General features: G+C 41.6%; 2 protein-coding genes across 7 annotated transcripts in view; both read right to left on the bottom strand.

Annotated features, from left to right (window-relative positions):
• LOC137136860 (nuclear factor 1 B-type-like) overlaps window positions 1–12,728 on the bottom strand; it is a 64,265-nt gene extending 51,537 nt beyond the window's left edge. Inside the window, exons 1-2 of one of the 6 annotated variants that reach the window (XM_067522612.1) lie at window positions 12,433–12,728; window positions 7,757–8,288 (exon numbers count right to left, since the gene is read on the bottom strand). In XM_067522612.1, the coding sequence (XP_067378713.1) occupies window positions 7,757–8,288; window positions 12,433–12,450 (550 nt within the window). In that variant the 5' untranslated portion in view covers window positions 12,451–12,728. Of the gene's footprint in view, window positions 1–7,756; window positions 8,289–10,884; window positions 11,436–12,432 lie in introns of those variants that run through there. The other 5 variants (XM_067522613.1, XM_067522609.1, XM_067522614.1 and 2 more) reach the window with 5 other exon arrangements.
• Window positions 12,729–21,528: 8,800 nt separating this feature from the next.
• zdhhc21 (zinc finger DHHC-type palmitoyltransferase 21) lies at window positions 21,529–27,446 on the bottom strand. Its single transcript, XM_067525245.1, has 8 exons — window positions 27,321–27,446; window positions 26,369–26,545; window positions 26,155–26,253; window positions 25,877–25,988; window positions 25,100–25,238; window positions 24,692–24,808; window positions 24,036–24,079; window positions 21,529–23,740 (listed from the first exon to the last, which is right to left on the bottom strand). Exons 2-8 carry the CDS (start codon window positions 26,520–26,522, stop codon window positions 23,608–23,610), a joined length of 798 nt encoding a protein of 265 aa, XP_067381346.1. The 5' UTR covers window positions 26,523–26,545; window positions 27,321–27,446; the 3' UTR covers window positions 21,529–23,607.
• Between the last annotated feature and the right edge of the window lie 158 nt (window positions 27,447–27,604).

Here is a 27,604-nt window from a genome sequence, read left to right on the forward strand (position 1 = left end):
GTTGTTTTTGTGGAGCCTAATCCAAATGCAGTTTTTTGAGCTAAAGTGGAAGTGAGCACAGGTATAAGAGCATTCAAAAAAAGGTCGGTGGGGGATAATGTATCAGCTGGAGCCCTGAGGGGGCGGCCAGAGGGCAAGTTTGAGAAGCATTCAAGCTATCTAGAATCAGATCATAGAAGGCTTTCAGAAGGAACTGTGTGCAACAAACCCTGTTCTTCCCCTGTAAAAATAACGGGCTTCATTAACCATCCTGTTAGAGCTGCACTGGCTTTAATCACAGGGTCCAGACAGCGCTCGACTAACTTGTTCCTAACACATGAACATAGCAGCACAGTGGCCAACAATTTCATCATTAATAAACCTCGGCTAAAGACTTTCTTATAAAGTGATCCAAGTACCTAAATTCACATTTAATGAAATTTAGCAAAACATAAAATGGTAGCATTACATTTAGATTAAACCGAGTCAAAGTCTTCAGCTTTTCTTGCCAGGAGCTGTTAGTGGCTCAGTTTGATTTACAGTCCTGTATGTGCGTGTTGAGAAACTGAATTCTCACATATTTACCTGGAACTCTCTACAGAACAGCCTCTGGATTTTATCTTTAGTCACTGTATCATTTTGCAGTTTCAGTGTGTTGACATAAAGAGACCATGTGAAAACCTGATCTATCTTTCACAACGGAGGACATACCTCTGCACAAAATCTTTGCCATCTGCTCATGTGAGACTTTATACATGTGTGTTTAATGTAATCGAACTAATGAAACTAACTCTGCTGTCTTGGCCGCGTTGCCCTTGGAAATATGGATTCTTAATCTCAGTGAGATTTATACTTGGTTAAATAAAGGTTGAAATAAAAGGAAATGTCTTTTTAGGGGCTACAAATGTAAATTGCTGCTTGTGCTCCTCTACTTGGCTTTTTCCGCTGTTGCTTCCTGTTGGTTGGGAGATGCTTTCTAAATTCGGGGGCTTTTTGAGAGGTGAACCTGACATATGCGAGGGAGGAGTGGAAGCTCTTTGGCTTTGCCTTGACAACTCAATGGGGCGCTGATGAATCCGTCCCGAGCAGGCCTTTCCCAAGCCCCAGACACCATATCCCCTCTTTGACCCATTGCACTGACATTAGAATGAAATCCTCCAGGGATTCCCCCCCCCCTTTCCACACCCTCACCCCAAACATCAACATGCCCACCCAAAACTAAATTTTGCACAGCGCTGCGATGGCGGCCCTTTATTTCTCTGTCCGGTTCAGGTCTTGTCGAGCCGTCACAGTGATGGGCCGTACTGTACCACCAGACAAAAGAAGAGACAACCATCACTCTGGGCCACTGATCGGCCCTGTCTGGACTGAAAAGACTTTGATGGGGCAAAGCAGGGTAGGGGGTGCTGCACACAGAAGTTAGTGTCTCCTGGGCAACCACCCTGATTGTCTGTTCTTGCCCAAAGTTCCCCATCACACCCCACCTACTACCCCTTCCCATTTTCTCTTCTCTTCACTGGTTGTTCATAAGCCTCCTCCCCGGGTAAAGGGGACTGGCTTTTGCATGTACATCTCAGTCTGGTACTTGAGACTGCTTTTCACTTGGCTTACTAGAAAAACGTGGGTGAGGTAAAAAAAAAACAAACAAAAAAACAAAAAACAAACTCTTAACAAAACTTCTGTTTCGTCTTTCAGAACTGTTTTGTTATCCGTCCCTTCTACCAGAGATGATGCTGTCTAACATGACCACTGTTGCAGCAGCAAGTTGTTTTAAGCAGTTACCTCAATGATGGCAAAAAAATAGAGAGCAGCAACTTGATGGAGAAACTTAAGCAGCAGGAAGTGCCTGCTTTGTAAAGCAGGACAGTGAGGTACAGCTTAGTGTCTGGGACAGGGGTGAATGTACCCATTTGTCTTCATTTGGGAGGACCGGCAGACAGTGTGGGGGGTGGGGAATCTGTCCTAGAAGAGTGGGAGGTGCCGGTCCTCCAGTCAAGTGGCCTCGGGGGGGATTTGAAATGCATTTGGGGTCCTCCCCAAAAGCCTGGGAAAGTGTGGTGGAGCTGAGATCTTAACCATAGACTAATGACACAAACTTAAAAAAAAAAAAAAAAAAAAAAAAAAAAAGTCTTTAACCAAGTGTAGCCACAGACGCAAAACCGAGTCTCCTGCTGAAATACAAAAGAAAAGCCTTTTCAGCACAATGCCCGTGCCTTAGAATGTGGAAGAAAGACCTTGTCCCTTTTTTTGACACATGAAACAGCGCAAACTGTGACCAGCAAATTAAACACACTGTAGCAAAGCAAAAGAGAGGGTTGTAAATTTTGTTGAGAGAGAAGGCATCCACATTTCTCAGTGGCCTCTGCTCTGAGTTGCCTTGTTTCCATGGAGATTTATGTACACATGGCACACAAAAGAGGGCTAAGGAGGTAACACGGCCTGTTTAAGCCTTGAGGTATTTGCTTGAGCAAAGCCCTGCTGCTAATAACACAAGCTTCATACTGAGCCAGGCAACCTGGCTGCACTGCACCCAGGTTTGTGTTTGAGAAAGAGCAGGAGGGAAAAGACGGCAGAGGAAAGTCAGATGAGGGATCACATACGAGCAAAGGTCCCAGAGAAGGAGTGAAGACATTAATGTGGGCAAGAAAAGGAAGAAAGAATAAAGGAGGAAAGCAAGAAGCAGGAAAGAAAGAACACTGCAAAACATAAATAGCTCCTGGGTTAAGAGAAAAAGGATCGGGAAGACATTTAGAGGGAAGCGGAAATCAATAAGGCAAACGGTGAAGCTGGGAGGGAGTTCTAAGTGGATTAGATTGAGAGAATGTGTTCGATAGGTTATGGCTTTGAGAGAGAGGTAGCCAGACACCGCAGGCTCTATTGCATACTAATAAGGAAGGATTGTGGAGGATTGTGCAGTTCACTGTGAAGAGGTTTCTATATGGCTCTGGAGTCATCATTTAAGTTTTTTCTTTCCCCAGGATTTGTATTTTATGGCCTTGCTGATCTTGCTGTGGATGTTAAAATTCATGTCCACAAATAAAATTTCCTCTCAACTTAAATTCCTGGGACGTTGCCATTAGCGTCACAATTTAAGAATTAAAGGACGCTAAATAACTTGAGATAACCCCCCAAAAAGGAAGACAAATAGTAGTGTCCTTAACACTGTCTGCTTACAACAAGTTTTGTTTCACACTTCTGGCACGAACCCAGCCACTCTTTCCCTGGCCAAGCGCCTGGGCCTGGGACAGCTGTCATGGTTGGAGTCGCGGGCTTGAAGGAAAGCCAGGGAGTGAGAAAAGAAAAGAGACCGAGAAAGAGAAGGAGTGAGTCGTTTGGCCGGGCAGCGTGCCGCAGGGGTGATTCTTGATGGCAGAGGAGGATAAGGAGATGCAGGGAGGGAGGGATAGATGTTGTGCTTAGTCACAGACCTCCACTGTGACCCAGGAGGTCAGGCCTCCGCTCTGGCCGCCTGACCAAAGCCTCTGAAGCAGCAGGGCGGAAAACAAGATGCAAACAGCTACCCCACGCAGAGATGTAAGCCGGCGATGGCCAGGCTTGAAGATAGGGACCAGTGAGGCTACTCAGCCTGAGGGATTGGAGAGGGGGGGTGAGGAGTTGTTGGGGAGTCAGTGGTGACTACTCCTCCTCATTTAGACCACTTAACCAAAGGACCACCAGCCAGACCAGAAGGATCAGTGGGGGGGGCGGTTAGGAAAAACAGTTGCCAAGAGACCACCGGTGATCCTGCGACTGCCACGGTTTGACCCCGATTGAGGAGGTCAACAAGGGAGGGCTTACAAGCAGCTCCCCCACCTCCTCCCCTGACCAACACCCCTTAGGCGGAAAAGTCAGCCTCTCCCACGTGCCCCTGGGCCTGCAACAGCACATTTTCACTGATCTGTTTTGCTCAATTAAACTTCAGAAGACACCCTGCCACATCTCTTTGCAAAGGTCGCAACCCCGGGGCCAGAGGTTAAGTCTGGCGCTCGTAAAACAAGGTTTCCATTAACATGGCAGCATGTACAGAGAGGTAATCCATCCATTTCCACAAACTATTATGACGGTGTGAAAAAAGTTAGGTGACTGAAGGGGAGGGGGAAGTCAAGGTAATGATGTTTTATGACCATGTTAACTTTCAGCACCAGAGTAATGGGAGAGCTGCTTGACCTTGACCTCTTTCGTCTCCTGCTGGACTACCTCAGCAATAATGTTCTGTCTGTGACTGAGAGGAAATTTACCGACAACTTTCAATATGTTCTAGTAGTAATTCCTAATTTCTACTACCATTACTACTCTACTTAAGCCACCTCTTGTCAAATGTACTCGTATTGATGCTCGTTTAGGAAAGAATTCAGCGGATCATTTCCATGACATTTTCCAACATACGCCAGAAATGTTGATAACTCTGCATCTTTATATCTTTTCAAATTATCTTCTTTTACATTTATTGATTCCATACATGCAACAAGAGCAACCATTTCAATGTGAAAAGCAGAGAACTTTCAGCCAACACAATGACCGCATTCCTACATTTGTTGAGGAAACAGCGATGCAGATTAACCCGATACAGATGAGGCCTACAGTATTCCGACATGTCAGAACATGGCCATTATCCACATGCCTTGTTACAACTATTCCGTCAAGCTGTCAAACTGGATATGCAAAATATGAATCCAGGTGGGGAGAGGCGATGATTCAGAGAACAAAAAAAGATATACACTTCTATCAGATAGAGTGAATTGGAGTACAACGGCAGTGTGTGTGTGTGTGTGTGTGTGAGGGAGAAGCCTGGGCCTTGTATTGAACACGGCCGGCCAGTTGGCACAATGGACGCCACAACCCCCACTCGTAGCCCCAGGCTACTTCCCAGCGGGCATTCATCTGGGCATGCACATGGGTGCTACAGCCCTGCCTGGCTAAACACATCTGTGCCCCAGAACAAGGGAGCTGAGTGCCCTCTCTAAATTCACACAGCACACTCACTGCCAACCCGCCGACCTTTCTCAGGCAGTCACCCGCCAGAATCACAACCAAATACAGGCTACTCAGTGATTTCTGCCATTAAAAATAACAAGGAAAAATACCGTTGAGCAAATAACAGCAGCAACATATTTTAAATTATCCACCGAGGCCCTGCCAGATAGTAGAACGAAGGGAACAGTGTTAAAAGCCCAGGACGGATACATTTTTTCTAGCCGTTCGAACAAATAACTAAGCCCATTTGCTAGTTTCTTTGTGTTTGATTGTGTGTTTGTTTGTTTCGTGCAGTTGCAGCAGAACAAAGGCAGCGGCTTCCATTCTGCCACTGTCAAAAAACTTTCCAACGTGCCCACTGCATTGCGGATGCCAACCAACGAATCAAAGGCATGCTGCAAGCAGACAAAGAGGGTTTGATGCCAACCTCCAAACCTCTAACAACCATTACTGGTGATTTGCCTGCCTCCCTGGCACAGTGCAAAACAAAATGGCGCCGCGCCGCGCGCTGCCACAATATGGCTGCATTGTCTGGAGATGGGCACTGCTTGCTAACCTGAAGAAAAGGAGAAGACGCTTTAGCTTGCAAAAAACGAAGAAGGGGAAAAAAAAAAAAAAAAAAGAATTGCCGTCTCTGTGATCCCGGTGAAAGAATGTTATTTTGGAATTGCCAAAGTTTCAACCAACGGTAGAAACAACAGCACACAATCGCCCTGAATCGCAATGCGATGCTGGATCAGACTGAATATATTCATCGGCGAAAGAGAACATTGTTCATTTAGTTCAAATACCTAAACCAACCTTCCTGCCAATAATTTGCTCTTCCTCCATAGAAGACATATTGTCCTAAAATAAAAGCTGTCCATAATATAAAAGCACCATCTTCTTCTATATTGTGGAAAAAAAAATGTCACCAAAGGGCCGTTCTCGAGTTGGTGCCGAACAGTTAAAAACGCAGCAGATGCAAACTAGAGGAGCGGTGGCATCCTACAAAAGACACAAAGGAGAGTCTGATGCCAACCCCGGTGCCAGTGGCAACCATTATTGTCTCAGTGCTGTGCCTTCTGCTTTCCCTGGCACTTATCAAACACAAAATGGCGCTCATGGTTTGATCATAATGAGCTAGCTATACCACCACTGCTCCCTCAGCAGCAAAGTCTTGGTGGCTATTCTGTGTTGTTGCAGTAGATTTACGGTAACACAGGGGGAATATCAACTGGAATGCAATAGATGAGAGTCAAATAAAACAAGTTTGAAGCTGTGAAAGACATGAATCATTTAAATTTAATCACAAACTGTAACAGTTGTATTTTGCCTGAGGCACAAAGTTTGATTTTGAAAGAGATGTTAACCTTAAATTTTGCACAAGAAAAAAAAAAAATCTATTGATGCGATGTCCAAATAAGAATAAATGGCAGTGAATAAGAAATCAAAAAATCAAAATGTTTTCTGCAGAACGTGTGCATTGTCTATGTTTAATTACTGTTCCTATTCTCCTTCAACTAAATAGGAAAGATGACTTTCATTTGTTTCTTGTGGGTGGAAATTCAAACCCTGAGAAGCAGCTTTTCAACAAAGAATTCCCACTGATACGTTTTGCTTAAACTGAAGATACTGAACACTGACAAAGTGTAAAGTAAAAGTCATTCAGTGGTTAATGTGCTGCACTTTTTTCATTATGTTTTGTTTTGGCTGCTTTCAATGCAAAAAAATTCATTACAGAGTTTTAACGTGTTCCTAAAACTTGCATGTCAAAACCGATTCCACAGCCCGGCAGCACATTTTTTCAAACTCTTATTTATTTAGTGTGCTGGGGGGTGGAAAAAAAAAACTGATTCAGTCTGCACGTCGAGCAAAAGGGGTTCATCTCAAATAAACCAGTTTTTCAGAACTTGAGAAAAGTGACAGGTTTTGATTTCAGCACAAACACAATCCCACATCTTGTGCATATCTTACAAACTAGCAAGTGAAAATATTAACAAGGCCCAACATTTTCTCCCATATTCAATGGTCAGGTCTGAGGTGACTGTGAAGTCACCAGTAACTTCACTGTATGTAGGTAAAAATCTCATTAATATGTGATTTTTGAATAACACACTACGTTTTTAAATTACATAATGATATATGATGAGGCAAAGGTTTTTTTTTTTTTTTACATAGTAAAAAAAAATGCAATTATTTAAATATATGCTGTTAATAAACCCCAGATGTAAAATAGGAGATTTAATACAATCCTTTGTTGCTAGTACATAAACTCCATAATAGAAAAATACACAACTGGTAAGTTTGTTTTAATTTACTGCCAAATTCTGCAACTTTCCATAAATGCCACCTCCTAATTTCAGGATAAATAGAATAGGGTGTACAGGCCTGTGTGGCTTCGTGTGTGTGTGTGTGTGTGTGTGTGTGTGTGTGTGTGTGTGCGCAAGATAAAATACAGTAAATGAATAATTACTGAACATGAGTCGAAGCTGCTGCTGGAGTACAGCAGAGCAAAGACACATTTAAAACATTTTCCACATTTAATATTAATCACAGATTGAGTTTTTGTTTAATGAGCCATACTTGAGCCGTATAAACATGTGTGCTGCATATATACAGTGCTGACTATCACGTTTCTGGTGTTTATTTGTCTGGTAAATGTAGCGGTGACTTCAGCCAGTCTCACAAGGCTTCCAAAAATCAACACATGTGACCCTTGACCTTGCCAAGCCACCATTCAAACATGCCACACACACACACACAAACACACACACACACACACACACACACACACACACACACAGTATGAGCTTGCACCTACCTTGGTCCTGGACATAGTATGCTAGAAACAAGTCCAGCTCCTTGACTGATACTGTTATGTGGTGTGGCTGGACACAAAGTGCTGGGTTGGTGCAATGTGGAGACTTGACGAGGCGCTCGCCATCTGTACTTTCCAGAGGGATGCCTTTGAAGAGGATGACCATCACCAGGTCCAGACGCCAAACTTTGTCGGCCTGCCGCAAACAGTCGATCCGGCGGATCTTGCCCTTCTGGTCCGGGTTGGACAGCACACAGCAAGGGTGCTTCTTACCCGTCACGCTGAGGACAAAGTCCTCCCGGTACTCCTGCCGAATGTCCTTACGCAGCTTGGCCAGCAGCCTGGATGCCCATTTCTGCTTAACCTCGGCTTTCTCGCTCAGAAGTTCGTCCTTCACCGCACGCTCCTCGTCCTTGGACATTCGTTTCTCGTGCTTCTTAAAGTACTTGCGTTTTCTGGCCTGGAGGTTGAACCATGTGTAGGCAATGGCACGGACGTGAGGAAGAAGTGCCTCGATGAAGGGATGAAACTCATCCTGGAGCGTCCGAGGGACACAGTGAGAAGAAGGGGAAAAGAGAAGGAGAGAAATTAGCGACTTGTGGCATCAAACACGGAAAAGAAATAACTATTTAGTCAGAAAACCAAACTGAGGCAGAAGGGAAGTCAGACAACAAACAGAATCTTTCACTAAAAGCTTATTGGCAGTTTCAAGAGCTTTAAATCAAGTAGTTTCCCTTTATATAGCAACACTGGGTTTACCATGTGTCAAGGGTGCTGCAGGTATGACAAGGAAATTCCACTGTTTATATATATGTATATACCGCCAGCACTAGAACAGCACCAAGCCCAGGGACTGAAGGCACTCGCATCTCTGCTCTCATGTCCCGAGCATGCTCTGAGCAGGACTCCTCAGCTGCTGCTGCCACTGCTACAGAGAGCATGCGCCCCTCACAGTAGCATTAATCTGACCAAACTAGCCACAATCCAACGTCTAGCATGTCCACGAAGGACGGAGCAGTAGTGGAGGGCAGCAATGGGGTTCAGTCAATAGACTGAACGTGAAGGAGATTCCCACCCTCCAGTGGGAATAAGCAGTCTCATATACACACTGAGTATAGAATGCAAACACAACTCAAACCATAAGCAGAGAGAAAGAGGCGGCACATCTACTGTACGTGAAAAGTATTTGCACAGGTTGAATTAGAAGCTCATGCCAAATTATTTCAAGTGTTGAGGTTAACACACGTAATGACACTTGCCTGATCTCATTCCATAAAAACACCTGAGGTAAACCAGTCTTATTTAAATCCTGGCGCACGTTTGTTAAAGCCTTTAATTCACGTTTCATTTAAAAGAAAAAAAGCTCTTATTACCTTTTTATTATTTTTTTTTTCTTTTGGTGGTGAAAATATTTTCCAGCACTTTTTCATGGGGAAATTTGTGTCAGTTTTCAGTGGATTTTGCATCCCGCACTTTATACCACATTATCTTTAATTCTCAGGTGAAGAGATAATGCTGATAATTATTACAATCTGCATCTGACAAAAAAATCTCTCTGGATAATTACAACAACGAAAAAAAAAAAGCTACGTACTGACATTTCTACGCCAACTCGGCATTTCACTTGCCTACAGGCATTTCCATTAATAATAGCATAGTAATTCTTAAACAAATTATATATAAGCTCCTCGTGCTTGTTTAGGTGTAGGAATGCACAAGATGGTGTGCAGAATTTTAGGAGTCCTCAGAAATGAATGAGTGAGACAGGGAAGTTTTAGCTTGCATTTGTTTTAGATTGTAAAAAAAAATGTCAAATTTAACAAAAGGTAGGCAGCCTCTTTCCGAGCAAGTTCTTTTAAAAGAGTCAGACCACATATTGTTCTTTTTGTGGACGCAGCCATGCAGGCAGGTTATAGGAAACCACAGAATCCACTCCCTATCTGTGCCTGCCGGCTGGTGCTGCTCTGAGGGAGCCACATTTCTGGTCTGCTTTTTTCGGGCCCATAAAACTCTGCTCCAGTATACTACTGTCAAATTACAATAGTTTATTATACAAAGCGGATAAACTGCAAATTGTCAGCAGATTCCAGTTTTCTAATGCCTCACATTTACTACAGATGCTATACCAATCCATAGCCATTTAGAGAGGAACCGAAATACTTCAGAACTCCTTTTAATGTCATCTCCTCACTATAAAGTTGCCAATTAAACTGACAAAAGTAAGCAGTAAATGCCAGTAAATGTGCTCGGCAGCAACTGTTTGTCAAATCCTTTTCACTTCTGGTTTCCTGTTCAAAAACATGTTGAATATTGTGTTTTTGGGGGGGTTTTTGTTTTTTCAACCAGGCTTAAGCCAAATTCTGTAACGATAAATTACTTGGCCAGGGCCTATGCAGTGCACTTCAGCTGAGGCCATAAAAGCACAATCCACTTAAGTAGAAACTAAACCACATCTCAGTCAATCACTTACTTATGCCAAGTAAAATATAAACAGTAAAACTGAGTCAGCCAAAACAGTGAGCTACTCTGTCCAACCGCTGAATCAACCTTATCGTGCATTTGATCTTCCTACATAAAAAGTGGCTTTATCTTCTTCCAACCTCACTTCCGCCAAGTATGGGGGTTTTTACTCTACATAAAAATATACAAGTGGGGAAAAAATGAATAACAAATATTCCCAAGTCCGGGACATGTGTATGGTGTTATTGTAGGAAGCAAAAAACGACAATTAAACCCGTGAGATGCTTGTACTAATTCTAAAAATTATGAAGACTCCAGCTTTGCTCTATTATTTGTAGAAAATCATCTTTACGCAGCAACTTTTACGCACACAAAGGACGCAGAAAGATTGGCACTTTCTAAGTGCACACAGAGCCATTAATAATTTGTCGTTGATCTCTCCAGTGAAATCGCCATAATTATGGCACAAACAGGTTGAAATTTGAATTGGTTTACCGCTGATTGTTTTTACGTACATGGAGGAACTGTATCGTTAGTATGAAATGTGAAAGTATGTCGCACTCAGAAATACGCAAAATGTTCGATTACCTGACAACTGCTGGTGATGTTTTACAAATAAGCAAATCATAAAAAATTAAATGTGTATTTAAAAAAAAAATAGACACAAATACCTGCGACAGACAAATTGGAGAATACATGACGAGTCGCCTACACAGAAAGTGAATGTACTTGGACTGATTCCTCTGATCACTTTATCTCGCCATTCCTTGACCGATGTGCACCATGCAAGACTGTGGAGCAGCTATCCGCGTAAAACAAACCAAAAAAAAGGGAAAAGAAAAGCAGATTATCCAAGGACATCCACGAATTTTTGCTATCCAAAGATTGTCGTTTCCGCAGAGAAAACTGGAGATTTGATGCCGATTTGTTTCTTAAAGTTGACAGGCACAGCGAGCACTCGCAGACTGTCCTCGCAGAGCCGGTGCAAGCGCGGCTGCTGCGCACTCCTCCACTACGTGGGCTCTGTGCGCGTCACGGCGCGGCTTTCTCGTCCCTAAAAGCTTTGTGTGGAGCTTCAGAGGGCGCCGAGTGTGTGATGTTCACCCCTGCTTTGACCAAACTCGATATGGAATCTATCCGTGCACCTTCAGTCCTGCGCGATTCCAGCAAATCAGACCCAACTTTTTTCTTTTTTTTTTCACCCACGTAATTACACAGTCACACTCCTCCTTCTCCTCCTCCTCCTCCAAACACACAACCCCTATCCACCAGGCAGCACCTTCTTCTCCTTCTCGGCTATCTGAAAACACAGCATACACTTTATTTGCCCCCTTCACTCGAGCAGAATTATTTTATGACTTTCGGGGACTTTGGACCACAGCCTCGGTCACATAGAAACGGAAAAGGAAAATTCCCTGCGCAGATCTTGGCACCTTTTACCCCCAATCTCCGTGTCAACAACATGCGCCTTTCCACTTTGGATAATTGAACACAGTGTGTGTGGTTCACAGTGGAAAAAAACTTTCGGTCTTTCTCGATTGTCAACACGAGCTTAATTTATTCGACTTTAAATTGGCTGAAACTCTTCCTGACGTGTCTCTAGATAAATTAAACAGGGTTTCAAGCAGAGGGTTTAATTAGAGGATTAAAAAAAAACAGAACACGGCCGTGCAAACTATTTTGTTGGAAGCTGCAAAATTCACCTGGAGTAATCTGCAAATGGTTTTAGACTGGTGTTTTTACGCGCCATGTTATGTCACCGGTCGGACTAGCTCCACTCTACCTGAACACCTGAATAACTTTTCTGGAAAGTTGCAATCCGCTCACACTCGGTGTGACTACACAAGGTGTCTATCGCAACATTGTAGCGCTGGTGCTGAAAGAGCTGGAAGTTAAACATTTGTTGCTGCCGCGTGTGCGCGTTGTGTGTGTGTGTGTCCGTCCTACAGAGCTGTCAACAGTCCGCATAGAGGTCATTTGCCAAATTAAAGGGAATGGGATGTTAACATAGGCTGCTGGAGAATCTGTGCCAAGTTCCGATCGTGCCAGTGTTGTGGTGCGGGTTAACCCGTGTTAAACCCGCTTCTCCACATTTCTCAGACGGCGCGAGGACAGGGTAGTGTTACAAAAAGAAAAAAAAAAAAAAAAAAAAGGAAAACTTTGGTCACAAACACGGTTATCACAACATTTGCAAACAACAACAATCCACGTTCACGTACCATTGCACTGTACTGCATGGATTAATGGGGAATCCTGGCGCCTGGTTGGAAACACACAAGCCGGTAGCTTCACATTTCTCACGTTCAACTTAGTGCTTTGGAGGGTTTTTCTCTGGAAGAGCTCGCAAAAAAAAAAAAAAAAAGTGAACACCGGAAGACAAATCTTGGCAGATGGCGGTGAAAATAAGTTAGGAGCACCTCGCAGTTTTTTTTTTTTTTTTTTTTTTTTTTTTTTTTTTTTTTCTAGTCTTCCTTCCTCTTCAGATCTCACGTTTGTTGGATCGTTTTTTGGAGTTGTTCAGTGAAGTTGAACGCGATCCAGAAGAGGCTGACTTTTCCGCACTGGGTTGGTCTCCGCCTTCACTTTCACTGTCTGAGGGACTGCCACCCACCGGCTCCCGGCAGAAGCTGTCGAGTTGGACGTTATTCAAACGACTTCACTTCCGCTTTGACTTTTCTCCATAAAATACCTAAGGAGCCCGTTCGCCGACACAGCCTGAAATAAACATTTTCATAAAAATAAAATAGCTTTTTTGTTGTTGTTGTTGTAGCATAGATAAATAATTGAATGGGCATAAATCACAACATTACCATAGAAGCACAGAATTAGACACGAAACCACCAAAAAGACCCATCCTCTTATAATCAATAAACTGTTGGGTTTTTTTTTTAGTCCAAAACATTGAAGCATTATCGAGATCCTCAAAATAAAAATAGAAACATTATGTTTTTTGTTTTTTTTTAACGCAGTGGCTACAGTCCGTACACCATGTAGACTGTCTGTAAATTAAAACACCTCAACCGTCAAACCTAAGAAATGCTTCTCTTATTGTGAAAGGGAAGAATTCTATTTCCGCGGGTATCTTCTCATTGTGTCTCCGGAGCTACACACAGCTCGGTTTTGTAATTATAGTGTTCTCACTCCTGCCTCTCATTGGCCAACGCCAGTGGCCCCGGGACTCTGAACCCTGGGCCCCTCACTTCCGCTCCTCTGACGCGCTTCTTGGTGCTTGACGAGAGCCGGTGATTGATGAGGGACATCACGGTTAAATTGTTGTTGTTGTTATTATTATTATGATTATTATTATTATTATTATCATCATTATTATTATTATAAGTGATTAATGTGATTTTTAAGGTCTCAATAGTATCCTGACTATAGCAATTACATTTTCTCAATGAATCAATATTTTGCGATTAATGCTGGAAAAAGCTGCAGTTCACAGTTGTGGTAGTGAATATGGTAAACGAGCACTGAATAATCCATCACTGGCGCCCATAGTTGTATCTGGCACAGATACAACAACACATTGTGTGATTGTAGTGTGACAAATGATTTTACTGCTCTTTCATCACTGTTATCTTGACATTAACCCACTATCCCCAGTATCTAAAAATGTCATTGTTGTCACGTGGGTCTGGTATCTGCATCAAACACACGCGGTGACTTCCCAAAATAATTAAGCCGAGAGCATTCAGTGTAAACGGCCATAAACTGCTGATCAGTGATCGTTTGAAGGAGGCGTTGGATCCAAAACTGCTTGTGTGTCAGTTCAAACTGTGGCAGCCTAGAAGCAAAGCTGAATAGATCTTGTCTGTCGGCCTATTAAAGCCAGTAAAACACTCATTTAAACTCTATCTACATTGTAATTTCATGCTCACTTTGAAATATGCTCAATTTTGAAATACTCTATGATGTGCACAGCTCATTTAGGGTGTTGGATGGGGAGGGGTTGTCAGATGTAATGCATTTCACAGTTTTACAGGGTATTTTGTGAGTATGTAAGCCCAGCCTTATTGGTATAAAGGGAGTTGGCAAAATATTAGAAACACCTGCCAGAATATTGCTGTTAATTCTAACTGCAATAGGATAGTTACGTGTACAAAATTTAGTGCATATCATACAAGTAGCTGTGCCAGCCCTCACACAATGCTAACTAAATGTGGACCTACCGCCCCCATGTGTTCACAACCACAAGTGCTGGAGCAATAAAACTGAGGTCATGCTTTATGTGTATTGCACTCATAACCTTAAAAAATGGAACCGCTTAAGTGGCTTTAAATATATGACATAAGCTATACACAAGCTTAAAAGAGAGACACAAAGTGTAGCTCCTCTATGTTTCTCTGTAAGGCAATCATTGTATGAGCCAAATTTAAAAAAAGGTCTAACATCCTTCAGTCCACGATAACTGCCAGAATAGTGGCAAATCAGCCTTTATAATAAAAGAGTTGTTATCATTTTACAGCTTCAGCTTCATTCATATGATGTGAAATATGCTCTAAATCCGTGCCTATATTTGTGCAGAATTAAATACCGTCCGTGGACATTTCCAAAACCAGGTGCATGCTATTATTTCATTGCTCGTTTATATGTTTATTTTTATATCCTGTGTGTAGTTTTTCTTTTTTTAAACGAGGAAAGTCTAACAAAAAGGTATCAGCCCAAAAGGTGGAAATAAACGTACCAGTGTTATAGTGAACCAGCAGGAAACCCAGTCATCCACAGGGGGCATCAAGCCAGTGCTGTGCTGTGGTCAGCTCCTGTGACATCAGGTCATAATTTAACGCTATGCGTTATATTTTACCATTTCTGACGTTTAAGATAATGAATCAGATAATGGTCAGGGATTCATATTTTGATTTAGTATTCAAATAAGCTGCAATATAAAGACATACAAGCATGCTATTACCTTTATAGGCAAAATATTCGAGAAGGGTTTGTTGAAAATAAACCTTTCTCCTTTACAGTTTACAGTTAGTAATTTAAGAGCATATACGCACTGTATAATGTGCTTCAGTGTGTGGTGCAACTCCCACCATTGCAACATTTCCTGTGAGCCTTTCATAATGACTGAAAGTGCCTTTTCATGACAAAGCAGCAGATCAGCTCCTCTCTGACAAATACTTAACTTTGATATCAGCTTTTATTTATTTGCTATTTCTGACAAATTGTGGACTTTACATCATTTCCTGCCCAAGTTACTGGCTGATTCTATTCTATTCTATTTTGCTCTAAGTCTTGCTTTATAACAGCACCTGTTAAAAGCGTCAAAACAACTGGCAAATGCAAGCTCCTAATTAATTGCGTGAGTTGAAAAAAATGCGACCAATCAATTTGCACATCGTTGCCATGTGCAGCACATAAGGACAAAGAAAACGAATAAAACCAAACTCAGTAGAAGAGCAGGTGACACTAGCACCGAGGCCTGAACAGAAAGCCTCATTTCTCTCAGCCCATATGCACTGAGACGGACAAACAGATCAACTCCGGAGCATAATAAAGGCCTGCCTGTAGTACCACAAGTAAATAAATATTCAGAAAGAAATGTCAGCCTGCGTAGCCTCTTCAGCATGGGAAAGGCGCGGGCTGGACAAGGGCTCTTTGTCAAATCGACACTGCAGAGGGTGCACAGAGAGGTGCACTTGTGGAACGCTCTTATACTGAAGGCAAGGCTGAACTTCCTTTAGTTGTTCTTCTTGGTGTGAAAGAAAAAGTCCACCGTAAAAACAAATCGATGTTATGTGCAAAAAAAAAAAAAAAAACAAGCATTAAAATAATCTAATAAATACAGTAATTAATGCTAAAGATTCTCCACAGATATTCCTAAAATAAAAGCCTGACAAATACAGCCAGTAAAACCAAATGCAGGCTCTCAGCACAGCATGTTTATTAATGCTGCTTTTCCACACCATCCTGTGCTACTTCAAATGCGCTTGATGTGAGCACAGACATCAAAAGCAGCACAAAATGATAGCCAATCCAGTTTTGAGCAGAGTGGTCAGAAGTGTGTGATGTCTAGGTGAATTACACACGGTTGGACGTGGTTTATCATCTTACATTTAAAAGTCTACCACAATGGTGCCACAATTAGTTTAGACAAACTTTCAAAAAAGTTTTTTCTTTTCAAGTTTATTTTGGTTAATGATGACTTAAGAGGAAGGCAAAAGAACACCACTTACCATCCACCACGTCCTGGCTGACATATCATAACAAAGCTGCCATTTAATGGACCTCTCTGTCAGTTTCCCTGCCATCATTGTGCTCCCGGCTCTCGTCCGACGCTGCCCGGTGGACGATGAGACACCTAATCAAAGGGGCATCAGTGGAGGCATGCTGTGCCACATGTAGGCCAGTCCCTGACAACAGTGCATTATGGGAAAATTAAAAAAAAAAAAAAAAATCAGCAACAGCTTGACCAGTGACTTGAACCTGACTGTGGTAATTACAAGAGCCATGACCCTGCAACCCTCACCATCCCCCTCCTACAACAACCCCCTCCCCCCTGCTCTTTCCCCCACCCCTCCCCTGTCTTACACTTCTTCTACAAAGTGCTGGAAGTTACTCAGGGATGAATTCCAACAAGATGGAGACAAACCGTATTGCAAATACTGCACTAATCATGGTATTTAAAAAAAAAAAAATTCTGTTATTTTCATAGACTGTAAAAGGTCCCCAGGTGCACGGGAGGATCATTTTTGGGTATAGCTCAGACAGAGTAAAAGCGGTTGGCCTGTAATTATCTCTGTGTTTCAACCTCGTTTTTTTGTGTGGGAAAATGGCTGCCAGTGCTGGGAATAACCCATTAAAAGAGTGAGGGCAGCTCGATAACACTTCGGGCGCCACGGAATTAAACGTCATTTAAAGTAGTCAAAATTCAAAATACTGAAATTCCTTCCAATTCAGCACAAAAAAAATGCAGCAATGTGAGGATTTTTTGGTGGTGCCCCAATCTATTTGCCAGTAAACCAGGCGTCAAGCAGTCATCAAACAACCTGTTGCATTAAATTTCCCCTGAGTGGCAGGGCTTTATTGGATCTCACTGTATTTTGATCCAACAATTAAGACGTTTTGTCATGTCCATGTAAATGTTATCTGAATGCCAACTGAAAAGACCTTTTCTCTCCTGCCACATTCCAGTCCTCCTCACTGAGGCTGCTCGACAGCAGCTGGATTTCCCCACAGGGACGGTGGGTGGACTTAGCAACAGTTACTTAGCATTAGTTACAACAAACAGAAGAAAAATAAAACAGGGGACATGAAGACACGATTTCAGCAGTAGTCGTTTTGAATGCTATATACAGTGCGACCGGAAAATTTTCCCACATTTTGTTTCGTTACAGCCTTATTTCAAAATGGTTTCAATTTTTATTTATTTTTTACTCAAAATCAAATAACATGTAATAAGTATCCCTGACCTTTGCCATGACACTAAAAAATTAAGCTCTGGTGCATCCTGCTTCAACTTGATTGGAGTCCACCTCTGGGAAATTTAGTTGATTGGACATGATTTGGAAAAGCATACACCTGTCTATATAAGGTCAAACAGTTAACAGGACATGTCCCCAAACCACGCCATGCCATGCCATGAAGTCCAAGTCCAAGTCTCCCTTTGTCAGGGAGATGACCAAGAACCTAATGGTCACTCTGAAAGAGGTCCAGCATTTCTCTGTGGAGCGAAGAAGAACAACTTGTTCTTCCAGATGAACAACCATCACTCTCAAAGATAGAACTCTTCAGCCTGAATGCCACGTGTCATGTTGGAGGAAACCAGGCACCGCTCACCACCCGGCCAATACCATCCCTACAGTAAAGCATGGTGGTGGCAGCATCATGCTGTGGAGATGTTTTTCAGCGGCAGGAACTAGGAGACTAGGGTAAGATGGATGTAGCAATGCACAGAGACATCCTTGATGGAAACCTGTTCCAGAGCCCTCTGGACCTCAGACTGGGGTGACGGTTCATCTTTCGACGGGACAACAACCCCAAGCACACAGCTAAGATAACACAGTGGCTACGGGACAACTTTGTGAATGTCCTTGAGTGGCCCAGCCAGAGCCCAGAGCCCAGAACCCAATTGAACACCTCTGGAGAGATCGGAAAATGACTGTGCATCGATAATCCCCACCCAACCTGATGGAGTTACTGAAGAATGGGAGAAACTGCCTAGGTGTGCCAAGGTTGTAACATCATACTCATAAAGACTTGAGGCTGTAATTGAAGCTAAAGGTGCTACAACAAAGTATTAAGTAAAGGCGGTGAATACTTGTATACATGTGATTTTTTTTCTTTTTTTTTCTTTTTAATACATTTGCAAAGATTTCAAACAAATCTCTTATATGGATATGTGTAGAATTTCGAGGACTATAATGAATTCGATCCATTTTGGAATAAGGCTGTAACAGAACATAATGTGGAAAAAGTTAAGGGTGAATACTTTCTGAATGCACTGCATTTAGAATTTGGGATTAAGTCTCACACAATATTACTTATTGTATTTTTTTTTTGCAGTAAACTGACTAAAATGTGATGGAAACCAAGCAGGACTTAATCGGTCTAACTGAGAACCTGCAGTAAAGACAAAGTGCTGCGTGTTTGTCTTACAAGCGATTGCTGCCTTTAATAAGTATCTGTTCAGTGTTGACCTTCTGAGTGTACCTGACTTTATTAAAGTATAATTAGGAGCTTAATTGCGAGCTGGCCAGTTTAATTAGCCCCTAAACACAGAGAACAATAAAACACCCAGCAGCCATCATGGAAGGCAAATGTCAGAGAGAGAGAAAGTAAATGAATATTAATCTGAGGGACCAAAGACTACAAATGTCAGATCGCATTTAGAACTCTGGTTTATACTATCATAACAGCTTTTAAAAACATGTAAAATTAAGTATAACTGCAGGAATTGTGCGCTTTAGTAAGTCTGCACAATAGTTTTCTTTCGTTCTGTATTTTCACATATCAAACCCAAACATAACTGGTTTAGATGCACACATTTGATATATGAAGGTCCTTTTTTCTGTCGGAAGCCCAGAGTGTTTTTCTGTTGTTGATTTTGGACTTTTATCAGTTGTGTCTAACAGACAGTATTGCCTCACCGTGTATGATTCAGTCCACATTTACTTTGGAATAAGTCGAAGAATAAGTATCTGGAAGAATGGTGGGTTTTTTTTCAAATGCAGCAGTAAGGAATGTGACTCCAATACACTGAGAAATAAAATGCAATCTACTAAAACGAAGGGTTAATGTAGAATTTTATCACTTGGAAAAAAACTGAATGGGCCTTGTGGAGAATTTTGGAGAAAGGAAAAACGTTCCAGCTCACACATGACCTTATTGATTTTGAGCATAAAATCGATACATTTTCATCGTCTTGATTGGATTAACTGTTCCAAGTTCAACTTCTAATTGGATTTCTACTTTCTACAACGAGAGCTTCTTTGAAAATCAATAGGCAAATCAATACCTCCATGTTCAGGAAGTTCAGCTGTGGGAGCTGAAAACGTCTGAAAGTATAGCAAACACCTGCCAACAGGCCAATAATATGCCTTTATCAATAAGGGGAAGAAATACAAGAAAAATGTTTGGATGACAAAATGGAACTAGACATTTTGCAAGAACTTTAAATTTGAGGAAAGCTCAAATTGTTTGACTTGCTTTCATGATTGTAGAAAACTGGAAATTCCCACGTGAAACGTGAACGACAAGAACTGTGCGATATGTGGGATCTTTATTAAGGAGCATTACCTTGAAAAAAAAAGCATCAAGCCTTGGGGACCTGGAGATGTCCCTAATCGTCAAATAATTCACAGAAATACGGCCCATATGGAAAGAAATCGGAAAATGTTCATGCTATTCACAATTAGTGATCCGATAATAAAGTCTCCGTCCATTGCGTGGACTTAATCCTTGTCTGAGCTTGGCAAAATGCCGAACACGCCAAGCCACTAACTCCAGGCCTAGACAGGTAAACAGTCTTGTAATTCAGAGATAGCTGTTCTGAACACAGTTTATGTTTATCAGGCATGCGGCTAATTATTTCTTTTGTTCAGCCAGATGTCATAGACTGTAAAACTAGCAGGTGGTCACTTATTTAATTAGTCCAGTTGACCAACCATTACCAGAGATTAAAGGCACGTTTAACCCAGGCTGCTACAGACTCCTTACATTTTATCATCAAAAAGCTCAAACTGACAAAATAAATTACAGACAGGCTCATTAAAGCACACCGGCGTTTTAGTGGACATTTTATCTTTTTTGTAATGAAGCAGCAGAGACCGATGTGATGAAGCGGTTAATTTAAAAGCCACAGCCTGGCGAGCAAGTGTCAAAAAGCAGAACAGCCGCGTGTTTATTCGAGGAGCATGTTCATCTGTTTGCCAAAAACCCCGAACCCAACCACAACACGAAGCAAACACGAACTAAGCACTTACCAAAAGCAAGTCTTTGACAGGTTTTAAACTTCAGTGAATCAGTTTGTTAAACCTATTATTTTTGATGTCGCCTTTAGACAATGCAAGGTTTTGGTCAGTGGGGCCACAGTTGTTTTGGGTTGCTGAGGGCAATGCGACGTGAGGGTGTGTTTCTTCAAACAATATAACCATTTTAGACAACACACATAGATTATGTTCACGGATCGTGCACACATTACACACGCCTCGCTGAGACTTAAGAACTTTCCAGGGCAATGGCCATTTGCTGTAAGACCACTGAACTGCTGCTTGGGCTCTAATGGTGACACATAATAGATGTTCTGAGAGAAACTAACAAGTTTAGTGCCACAGAGCATTTGCTTTAATTCAATTTATTTAGTCTTCTTTTTAAAAAACATATTAGTACACACAGTCCATTCCAGTGAATTTCGTATTAGCAATTTCTCTTTTTTCAGCCTTTTTTGAAATATCTGTAAATATAGTTTTAACTGTTTTCAAAATGTAACTGCACGTGACATCTACTCTGATCCTTCGACATTATAATCCAGCATATCTCACTTCTTTGGCCCAGAAGTATTTAATGGCCAATCTCACAAACCATTAAAGGTTCGGTCCTTCCCAGGGAATCTCAAAGCCAAGATCTCCTTTTTCATAAATGCTTTTAATATATAAATATTTACCTAATTTTTATTCCCACAAGACGGAAACAATAAAGCCTCAACTCCAACCCAAAACAAGAAGAGACTCTGCTCAATCAGCTCAAACTTACTCAGAATCTAATTTATTAGAATATGAATACTTATATTTGTCTATAGTCACAAGTAATACAGATTTTTAGCAGGATTAAGTGACAAGGTTTCTAGACATAAAGAAATGGATAACATATTCATGATGTATTATTTAATTCATAAAACTTTACTGTTCAAGTGTGAGGTCTAAATAAAGCTTTAAAACACATTTTCTTTTTTAAAAAAAAGCAGTACACAAAACAGCACAGACCCAATCTAAGAGCCCTGGGAGACACCAGATAACAGCAGTGAAAGGAAGTAAGTCAGCACATCCTCTGAAATGTTCACACGCTCTATTCAAAACAAATGAACTCGTGCATTTTTATTATGATGTTACGAACGACACAGTGTGATGAAGCCGACATGTTGTTACCTGAAGATATGCTGTAAGACTTCACAGAGCAGCTACAGTAGTGATAATCTTGGCTGAGGTTACTGACGTTCTGTCAGACGTCTAGTGAGTAATGAGGGGAACCCATGCACCCGGTCACAATACAGATTTTCACTGCTGCTAGAACCAAACGGATAACTTTACAGATACACAATGCTTATTGCTTCAAAACAATGATATGTAAAGAAAAGTGTGAGTGTGATTTATCAGAACCCCTTTATTTCTCCCATTTTGCCCGTATCCAAAGAACAAAACCCCCGAAGCCCAGTTCTAAAAACACACACTCTTGCAAATGCACAAAAATTGATATGAATGAATAAAAAGATATGAATAAAACACAGGTCACAAAACAAACTTAAAATAAAAACGTACTTCAAAGTTTGTTGCAGTAAAACCGACTGAATGTTATTGTGAAAGTCAGTGCATTACATTGAGCCGCTGCCTGCAGAAATTTGGTAAAACATGCATTTGATGAATGCTTGCTGACTATTGCAACATTTCTCCTGGTCTTTGGCTTGCAAGGAGACTAATATGTGAGGCGACGATGTGCAGTGAGAGTGAAACAAAAAAACCTAGACAGGCACTTTAAACTACATGAATGTTGTAATATTTCCCATACGTGACAAGCTTTGTCTACATACAGGTTTAGCTATTAGATGACCAGGTATTACAGTCAATGACAGCCGTGTTACCCTAATATTGCTATGCACTGAATCCCCTTCTCGTTAAGTATGCCGTTAAATAATTCAATATAATCTCTAACCAGTACAATATTTACAAAAAAAAACACCATAAAAAAAGTTTTCAGTGTTGTGTGTCAAGTGTTAACTAGCTGTAATCTGCTAGACTTCATATTTCATATACTAATAAAGATAAGCACTTATTAAGCCACTCGATCACACATTTAAGACCTCGCTATGACGGCTGAAGCTATAAAAGTGAAGATAAATACAGCAGGTTTAACTATGACATTTACCAGTCTGAAGTTGACTCTGAACGCTTATTTCTAATTCCGGGATTTTTACCTTAATAGGATGTTAACTTTTGTTTGGAATCACACGTCTTCATTCATGGGTGGCTAAGTGTCGTAAACGCATCACATATCAGTATTCAAGTTATCAACGTGTGGCCATGCTTCATAAAACATTGCAACATAGGTGAAACATTGCAAGAAAACATTCATGAAACGTCAGACGCTCAGCGGTTGAAGCGCGGATGCAGTTGACGTATGATCCCTTCACTTTTCACGACAAGACATAACGTAAACAAGGCTGCTCATGCATGACAAATAAAAAAAGGACACCGTTAAAAGAAACAAGGCACAAACGTTATACAAAAACACTGCCTCTCTACGCACACTGACACACTGGAGTTATGCTAATTCTGTCGGTGTAGTTGATTAAATGTCAGTAGTAAAGGTTCTTTATTAGAGTAACCTGAGAGGGGTCTCTTTCGTACGCTGATTTTCATCCTTCTGATGCAATTAGTCATTGGAAGTGGTTTCCAAATGCATTTCCAAAGTAGCAGTCACAGTGAGTAAAAATAGCAACATTTTTCTGTCACTCCCAAAGTTGTTTCTTAACCCTGTTTACTGTCAGTCTGGTCCTCGAAGGATAAAAAAAAAGGTTTACGTATCCTCTGACAAACCAAGAGTGCTGCACAGCTCCCTTAGCACAAAAGAGGACGGTGAGGGCGAGCAGATGGATTCTTTAAGTGTGTGTGCCGTGCTTCATCCCGCCAGCCCCTACCATCTGTGAAGGCAGGAGGCACTGGAGTGTTACCCGCCTACACGGGGGTTCGGAAGTGCTGGCTGGCATGGAGCGGCTGCCGGCTTCGGAGCGGGATGAACCACAGGAGTTTCCAGCGAGTGCCGCAAACTTCAGCTAGCGCCCACTGCCAGGATCTCTTTGAGCCATATCTGAAGAGGACACAAACAAATTCCCAGTTAAAACGTGTATAACAAGATCACTTCAAAAGGACTGTTTAACATTTATTAGAAATATACCCATTTACTTTAGGGTGTGTACTGTTAGCTTTGAACAAATTCAGGCAAGCTGTTAAACAGCAGCTAGTTCCAGCTTCACAGTTAATGGCCACATATTTAAATTGCATTTGCATTATTTCAGCTTAATCTCAACAAGTGTACTTAGACAAACTGTATATGTAATGCAACAGCAAACCATTTTAGAACAGACTGAGTTAAGCAGACTCACGTTTCATTTGAGAAGTGAGACATTTTCTCAATGGTGGTAGTGTCCTGCACGGGGAAATAAGGATCATTTTAGAAACAAAGCTCGACAATGATGATTTCGGACCTTGATACATGTGTCACACGCTCAGCCAATGGTTGTGTTTATCTGTGTTGTAAGTTACCTCTCGACAGCTCCATCAAACGGACAACATTTCTCTATCTAAAAATTGCTGTTCCCCTTCATCCTCATTCGGGATGGGTTTTAATGATTCTAACAATACATCTTTGTCACAGTTCCTATTAAGGAATTAAATGACTTTGCAATGTAGAAAAAATTATTTTGCTATTCAGCCTTGCAGGTAAATGTTGACTGGGGGACGCACAAGCACACTTGCACGCTCACACATATGCAGCCTGACTGCAGACCTCCTCACATTTCTTCTCTAAAACACAGAATAGCTGCCATTGATCGTTTTATTTTTGTGTACAGTGACGTGTTGCCCTGTGTAAAACTTGGTGGGCTCCTGTTTCACTTGCTGGAGACAGAACTTGCCTCTATCAAGATAAATGATAACGTAAACATGTAGCACCAGACCCTACAAAGTGACACCAAAGACAAAGACATAACCACATTTATATAATTACAGTGGATAACTCAAGCGATTACTCCGTACTCACAGATAGGATTCCCGTCACCTGGGTGTAAAATAAGCTACTCATTCCACCAAACATGATGACACCCATGAGCGCTGAGATCCGCAGGAGAGCCAGCTCATGGCGTGTTGTAAACATTTCCTGACAGAGAGATACAGAACAGCAAGCCTGTTATTATCTTAAAGCCTTCAAGCTCTACATGAGGAATTTTCTCAGTAAAAAATTTACTTTTTAAATGCACTTCAGTAGTACACGATTGTGTAGGCTCTTAGTGGAGGTAACAAAGCGTTTGCTGTAACTACTGGGCCAAATTGGAACATAAGGTTTAAGATAAGTAAGTAAAAACAGTGAATACTTATATTCCACACACTCTGAAATGCAGACGCTACGCTGTGGAAAACATCACATTATCTACTGAGGAGGAAATGGTACCTGGTCTAGTCCTGTGAGTGGCTGGAAGTAATAGTATTGGCAAAAGTCCAAGACCAAGGTGAACAAGCTGAGGACCTGAGTGTAGAAACAGAGCTGGAGGAAGAGCCAGTGGTTGTCTTCTCCTACACAGTTATTGATCCTGGAAAGAAAATAAACTGAATTTAGCAAAGGATCACATATAATTTGTGTTTATCTCAGTTTTATGGGTGCATAATCTGATATGAAATGGCCTGCATGTAAGTTGCAATAGGGATATCCCGTGCTTTTATTTTGTCTGTTTGAGAGAAGAAACAATCAATGTTTCCACACACCCACACACACACACACACACACACACACGCACACACTGGTCTACACAGTGGTCTAAATTAGTAATATTATTTTACAAGTCATCTGAAAGTTGGGGTTAGGGTTAGACCCATTTTTTTGATTCCTGCGTATTTATGGTAACCTGGCTGGTGAACCGGAAGGCGGTCAACTCATTCCAAGCTAGTGAAATGTTTCAAGTTAATAAATGTCAAGCTGTCACATTACAGCTTGGAAATATTCTCATCTAGATGACTAAGAGTCTTCATCGACATTATAACTGCTATTCAAAACAAGCTTTCCGTCTGCTGAGCATCCCCCACCCACAAGTCAAATTTAGTCATTTTTAAATTTTAATTTGCAGGTTGTTCTGATTATTTTTATTTTTCAACAAAGTTCTCAATAGTTAAGCTATGAAGTGGACATCTGACATGTAGGATGAGTAGCTCCTGAGAGTGTTTGACTCCTTACCAAGGACAATGGTGGTCCATCCTGCGTACACAGTGACCGCAACGACTGCAGTGGTGGGACCTTTTAGGTCTCATTAGGTTGCATTTATTGCACAACTCCCAGTGTTCCCGTTCTGTGACAAGAATAAGAATCAGTATTTTATTACCAGTAGACCTGGCAATGGATGCACAAAGTGACAAAATCATAACACATTTAGCACATCTACTTTATGAATGAACAAAGAAGCCACGACAGGTGAAGGAATCAGAATCGTGAGTTGGGATTTTGTGTATCCATACCGGAGTGAGGTATATGAGGGTCTACCGGAAGGCGGCCAGGATCTGCTGTGGAAGCTCTGAAGAGGGCTGCTATGCAGAGTGCTGACGCTATGTAATAACCTGAAAGAATAAGTATGTTTACCACACGCTGTGTAACCAAAGCAATGCAACCTTTCAATGACTCTGCCATTTTAATATACAAAACACAATTTAGATTGCAAACAGAGACACTCACAAACAACTATGGCCCAGGGGATGTGCCCTTCATTGTAGTGTGGAAGCAGAACCAGTTTTGGAATAAAAAAGGAGTTGTAGAGCCAAATTCCAAACACTAAACTGATACAAAGCCAGCCCATAGGGTCCACCACAAAGTGTAGTCGAAGCTTCATGGTTGCTGGGACTCCAAGGAAACCTGCATTGTATCAAACACACACAAATACTGTAAATCTCCAGGTGATGTTTGTTTAAGCAGGTTTTCAGGTAGCAGACAGGAAACTGCTAACTGAACTGAGCAGTTTGCTTAAATCCTGGCTCTCTCTCTCTCTCTCTCTCTCTCTCTCTCTCTGGTTCACACACACACACTCGCGCGTGTGTTTAAAACACTTGACATTTATATTAGCTGTTATCACGCTTGTTCCCACTGTTATCAGTGGGTGCCAACAGTTTGCCGGTGTTTGAAGTGCGGCGCAAATGAGTTATCCAGGACAAAGGGGTGAGATGTTTAAACGTGACACTGAAAAACTTCCATGTATTAACGGCAAATGAGATACAAACGATTATCTGACGTGAACAGTGAACAGGGGAGATCAGGTAACGTTTTCCTGAAAATTCCCTTGACATTTAACCCCTACACAGGCCTAACTGTGTTATAAAGCAGGTGTCTGTAGACAAGCCTAGCATTAATTACCTCACAGCACAAACAGATTTTAACATTAGTATTGTCTACAGACCTCACAGAGTCAAAACAGCCCCCCCATAGCTTCTAGTGAGCAGTGCAAACGTTGTTATTGTAGAACCTCGCCTGCTCCATCATTCATACTACTGATAACACTGACAGCCGTGACATGGGCTTGGCTCTATTAGCCTCACCGTCTTGAACAAAACCACCGGGCTAACATTCAATTTATTCACATATTACATAATAAACCGCTTCATTCATGATTTGATGCCGTAGAATAAAAAGATACCTGTTTTTTTTTTTTTTTTTGGAGGGGAGGGGGAGCCGTCCTAATCAGCGCAACGTCTCAGCGAAGCTACTTCCTCATCCCGATGCCTCTGCCGCTGGACAGGACCAACGGGTTCTTACCTGCTTTGGCAAACTACATTTCCGGTCTATTTCCGTCTTTGAGGATAAAACGCTTTTCGATTGGATAATGAGTGGATGGCTCTTAAAGGTAAAAATTAAAATCGGCTTACCAATAAATAAAATAAAATAAAATGCTGAGAAAATTACAGAATCATAAAATTAACA

The sequence above is a fragment of the Channa argus genome, chromosome 12 (genome assembly GCF_033026475.1).
Source record: "Channa argus isolate prfri chromosome 12, Channa argus male v1.0, whole genome shotgun sequence".
In the NCBI taxonomy this organism is placed as follows: Eukaryota; Metazoa; Chordata; class Actinopteri; order Anabantiformes; family Channidae; genus Channa; species Channa argus.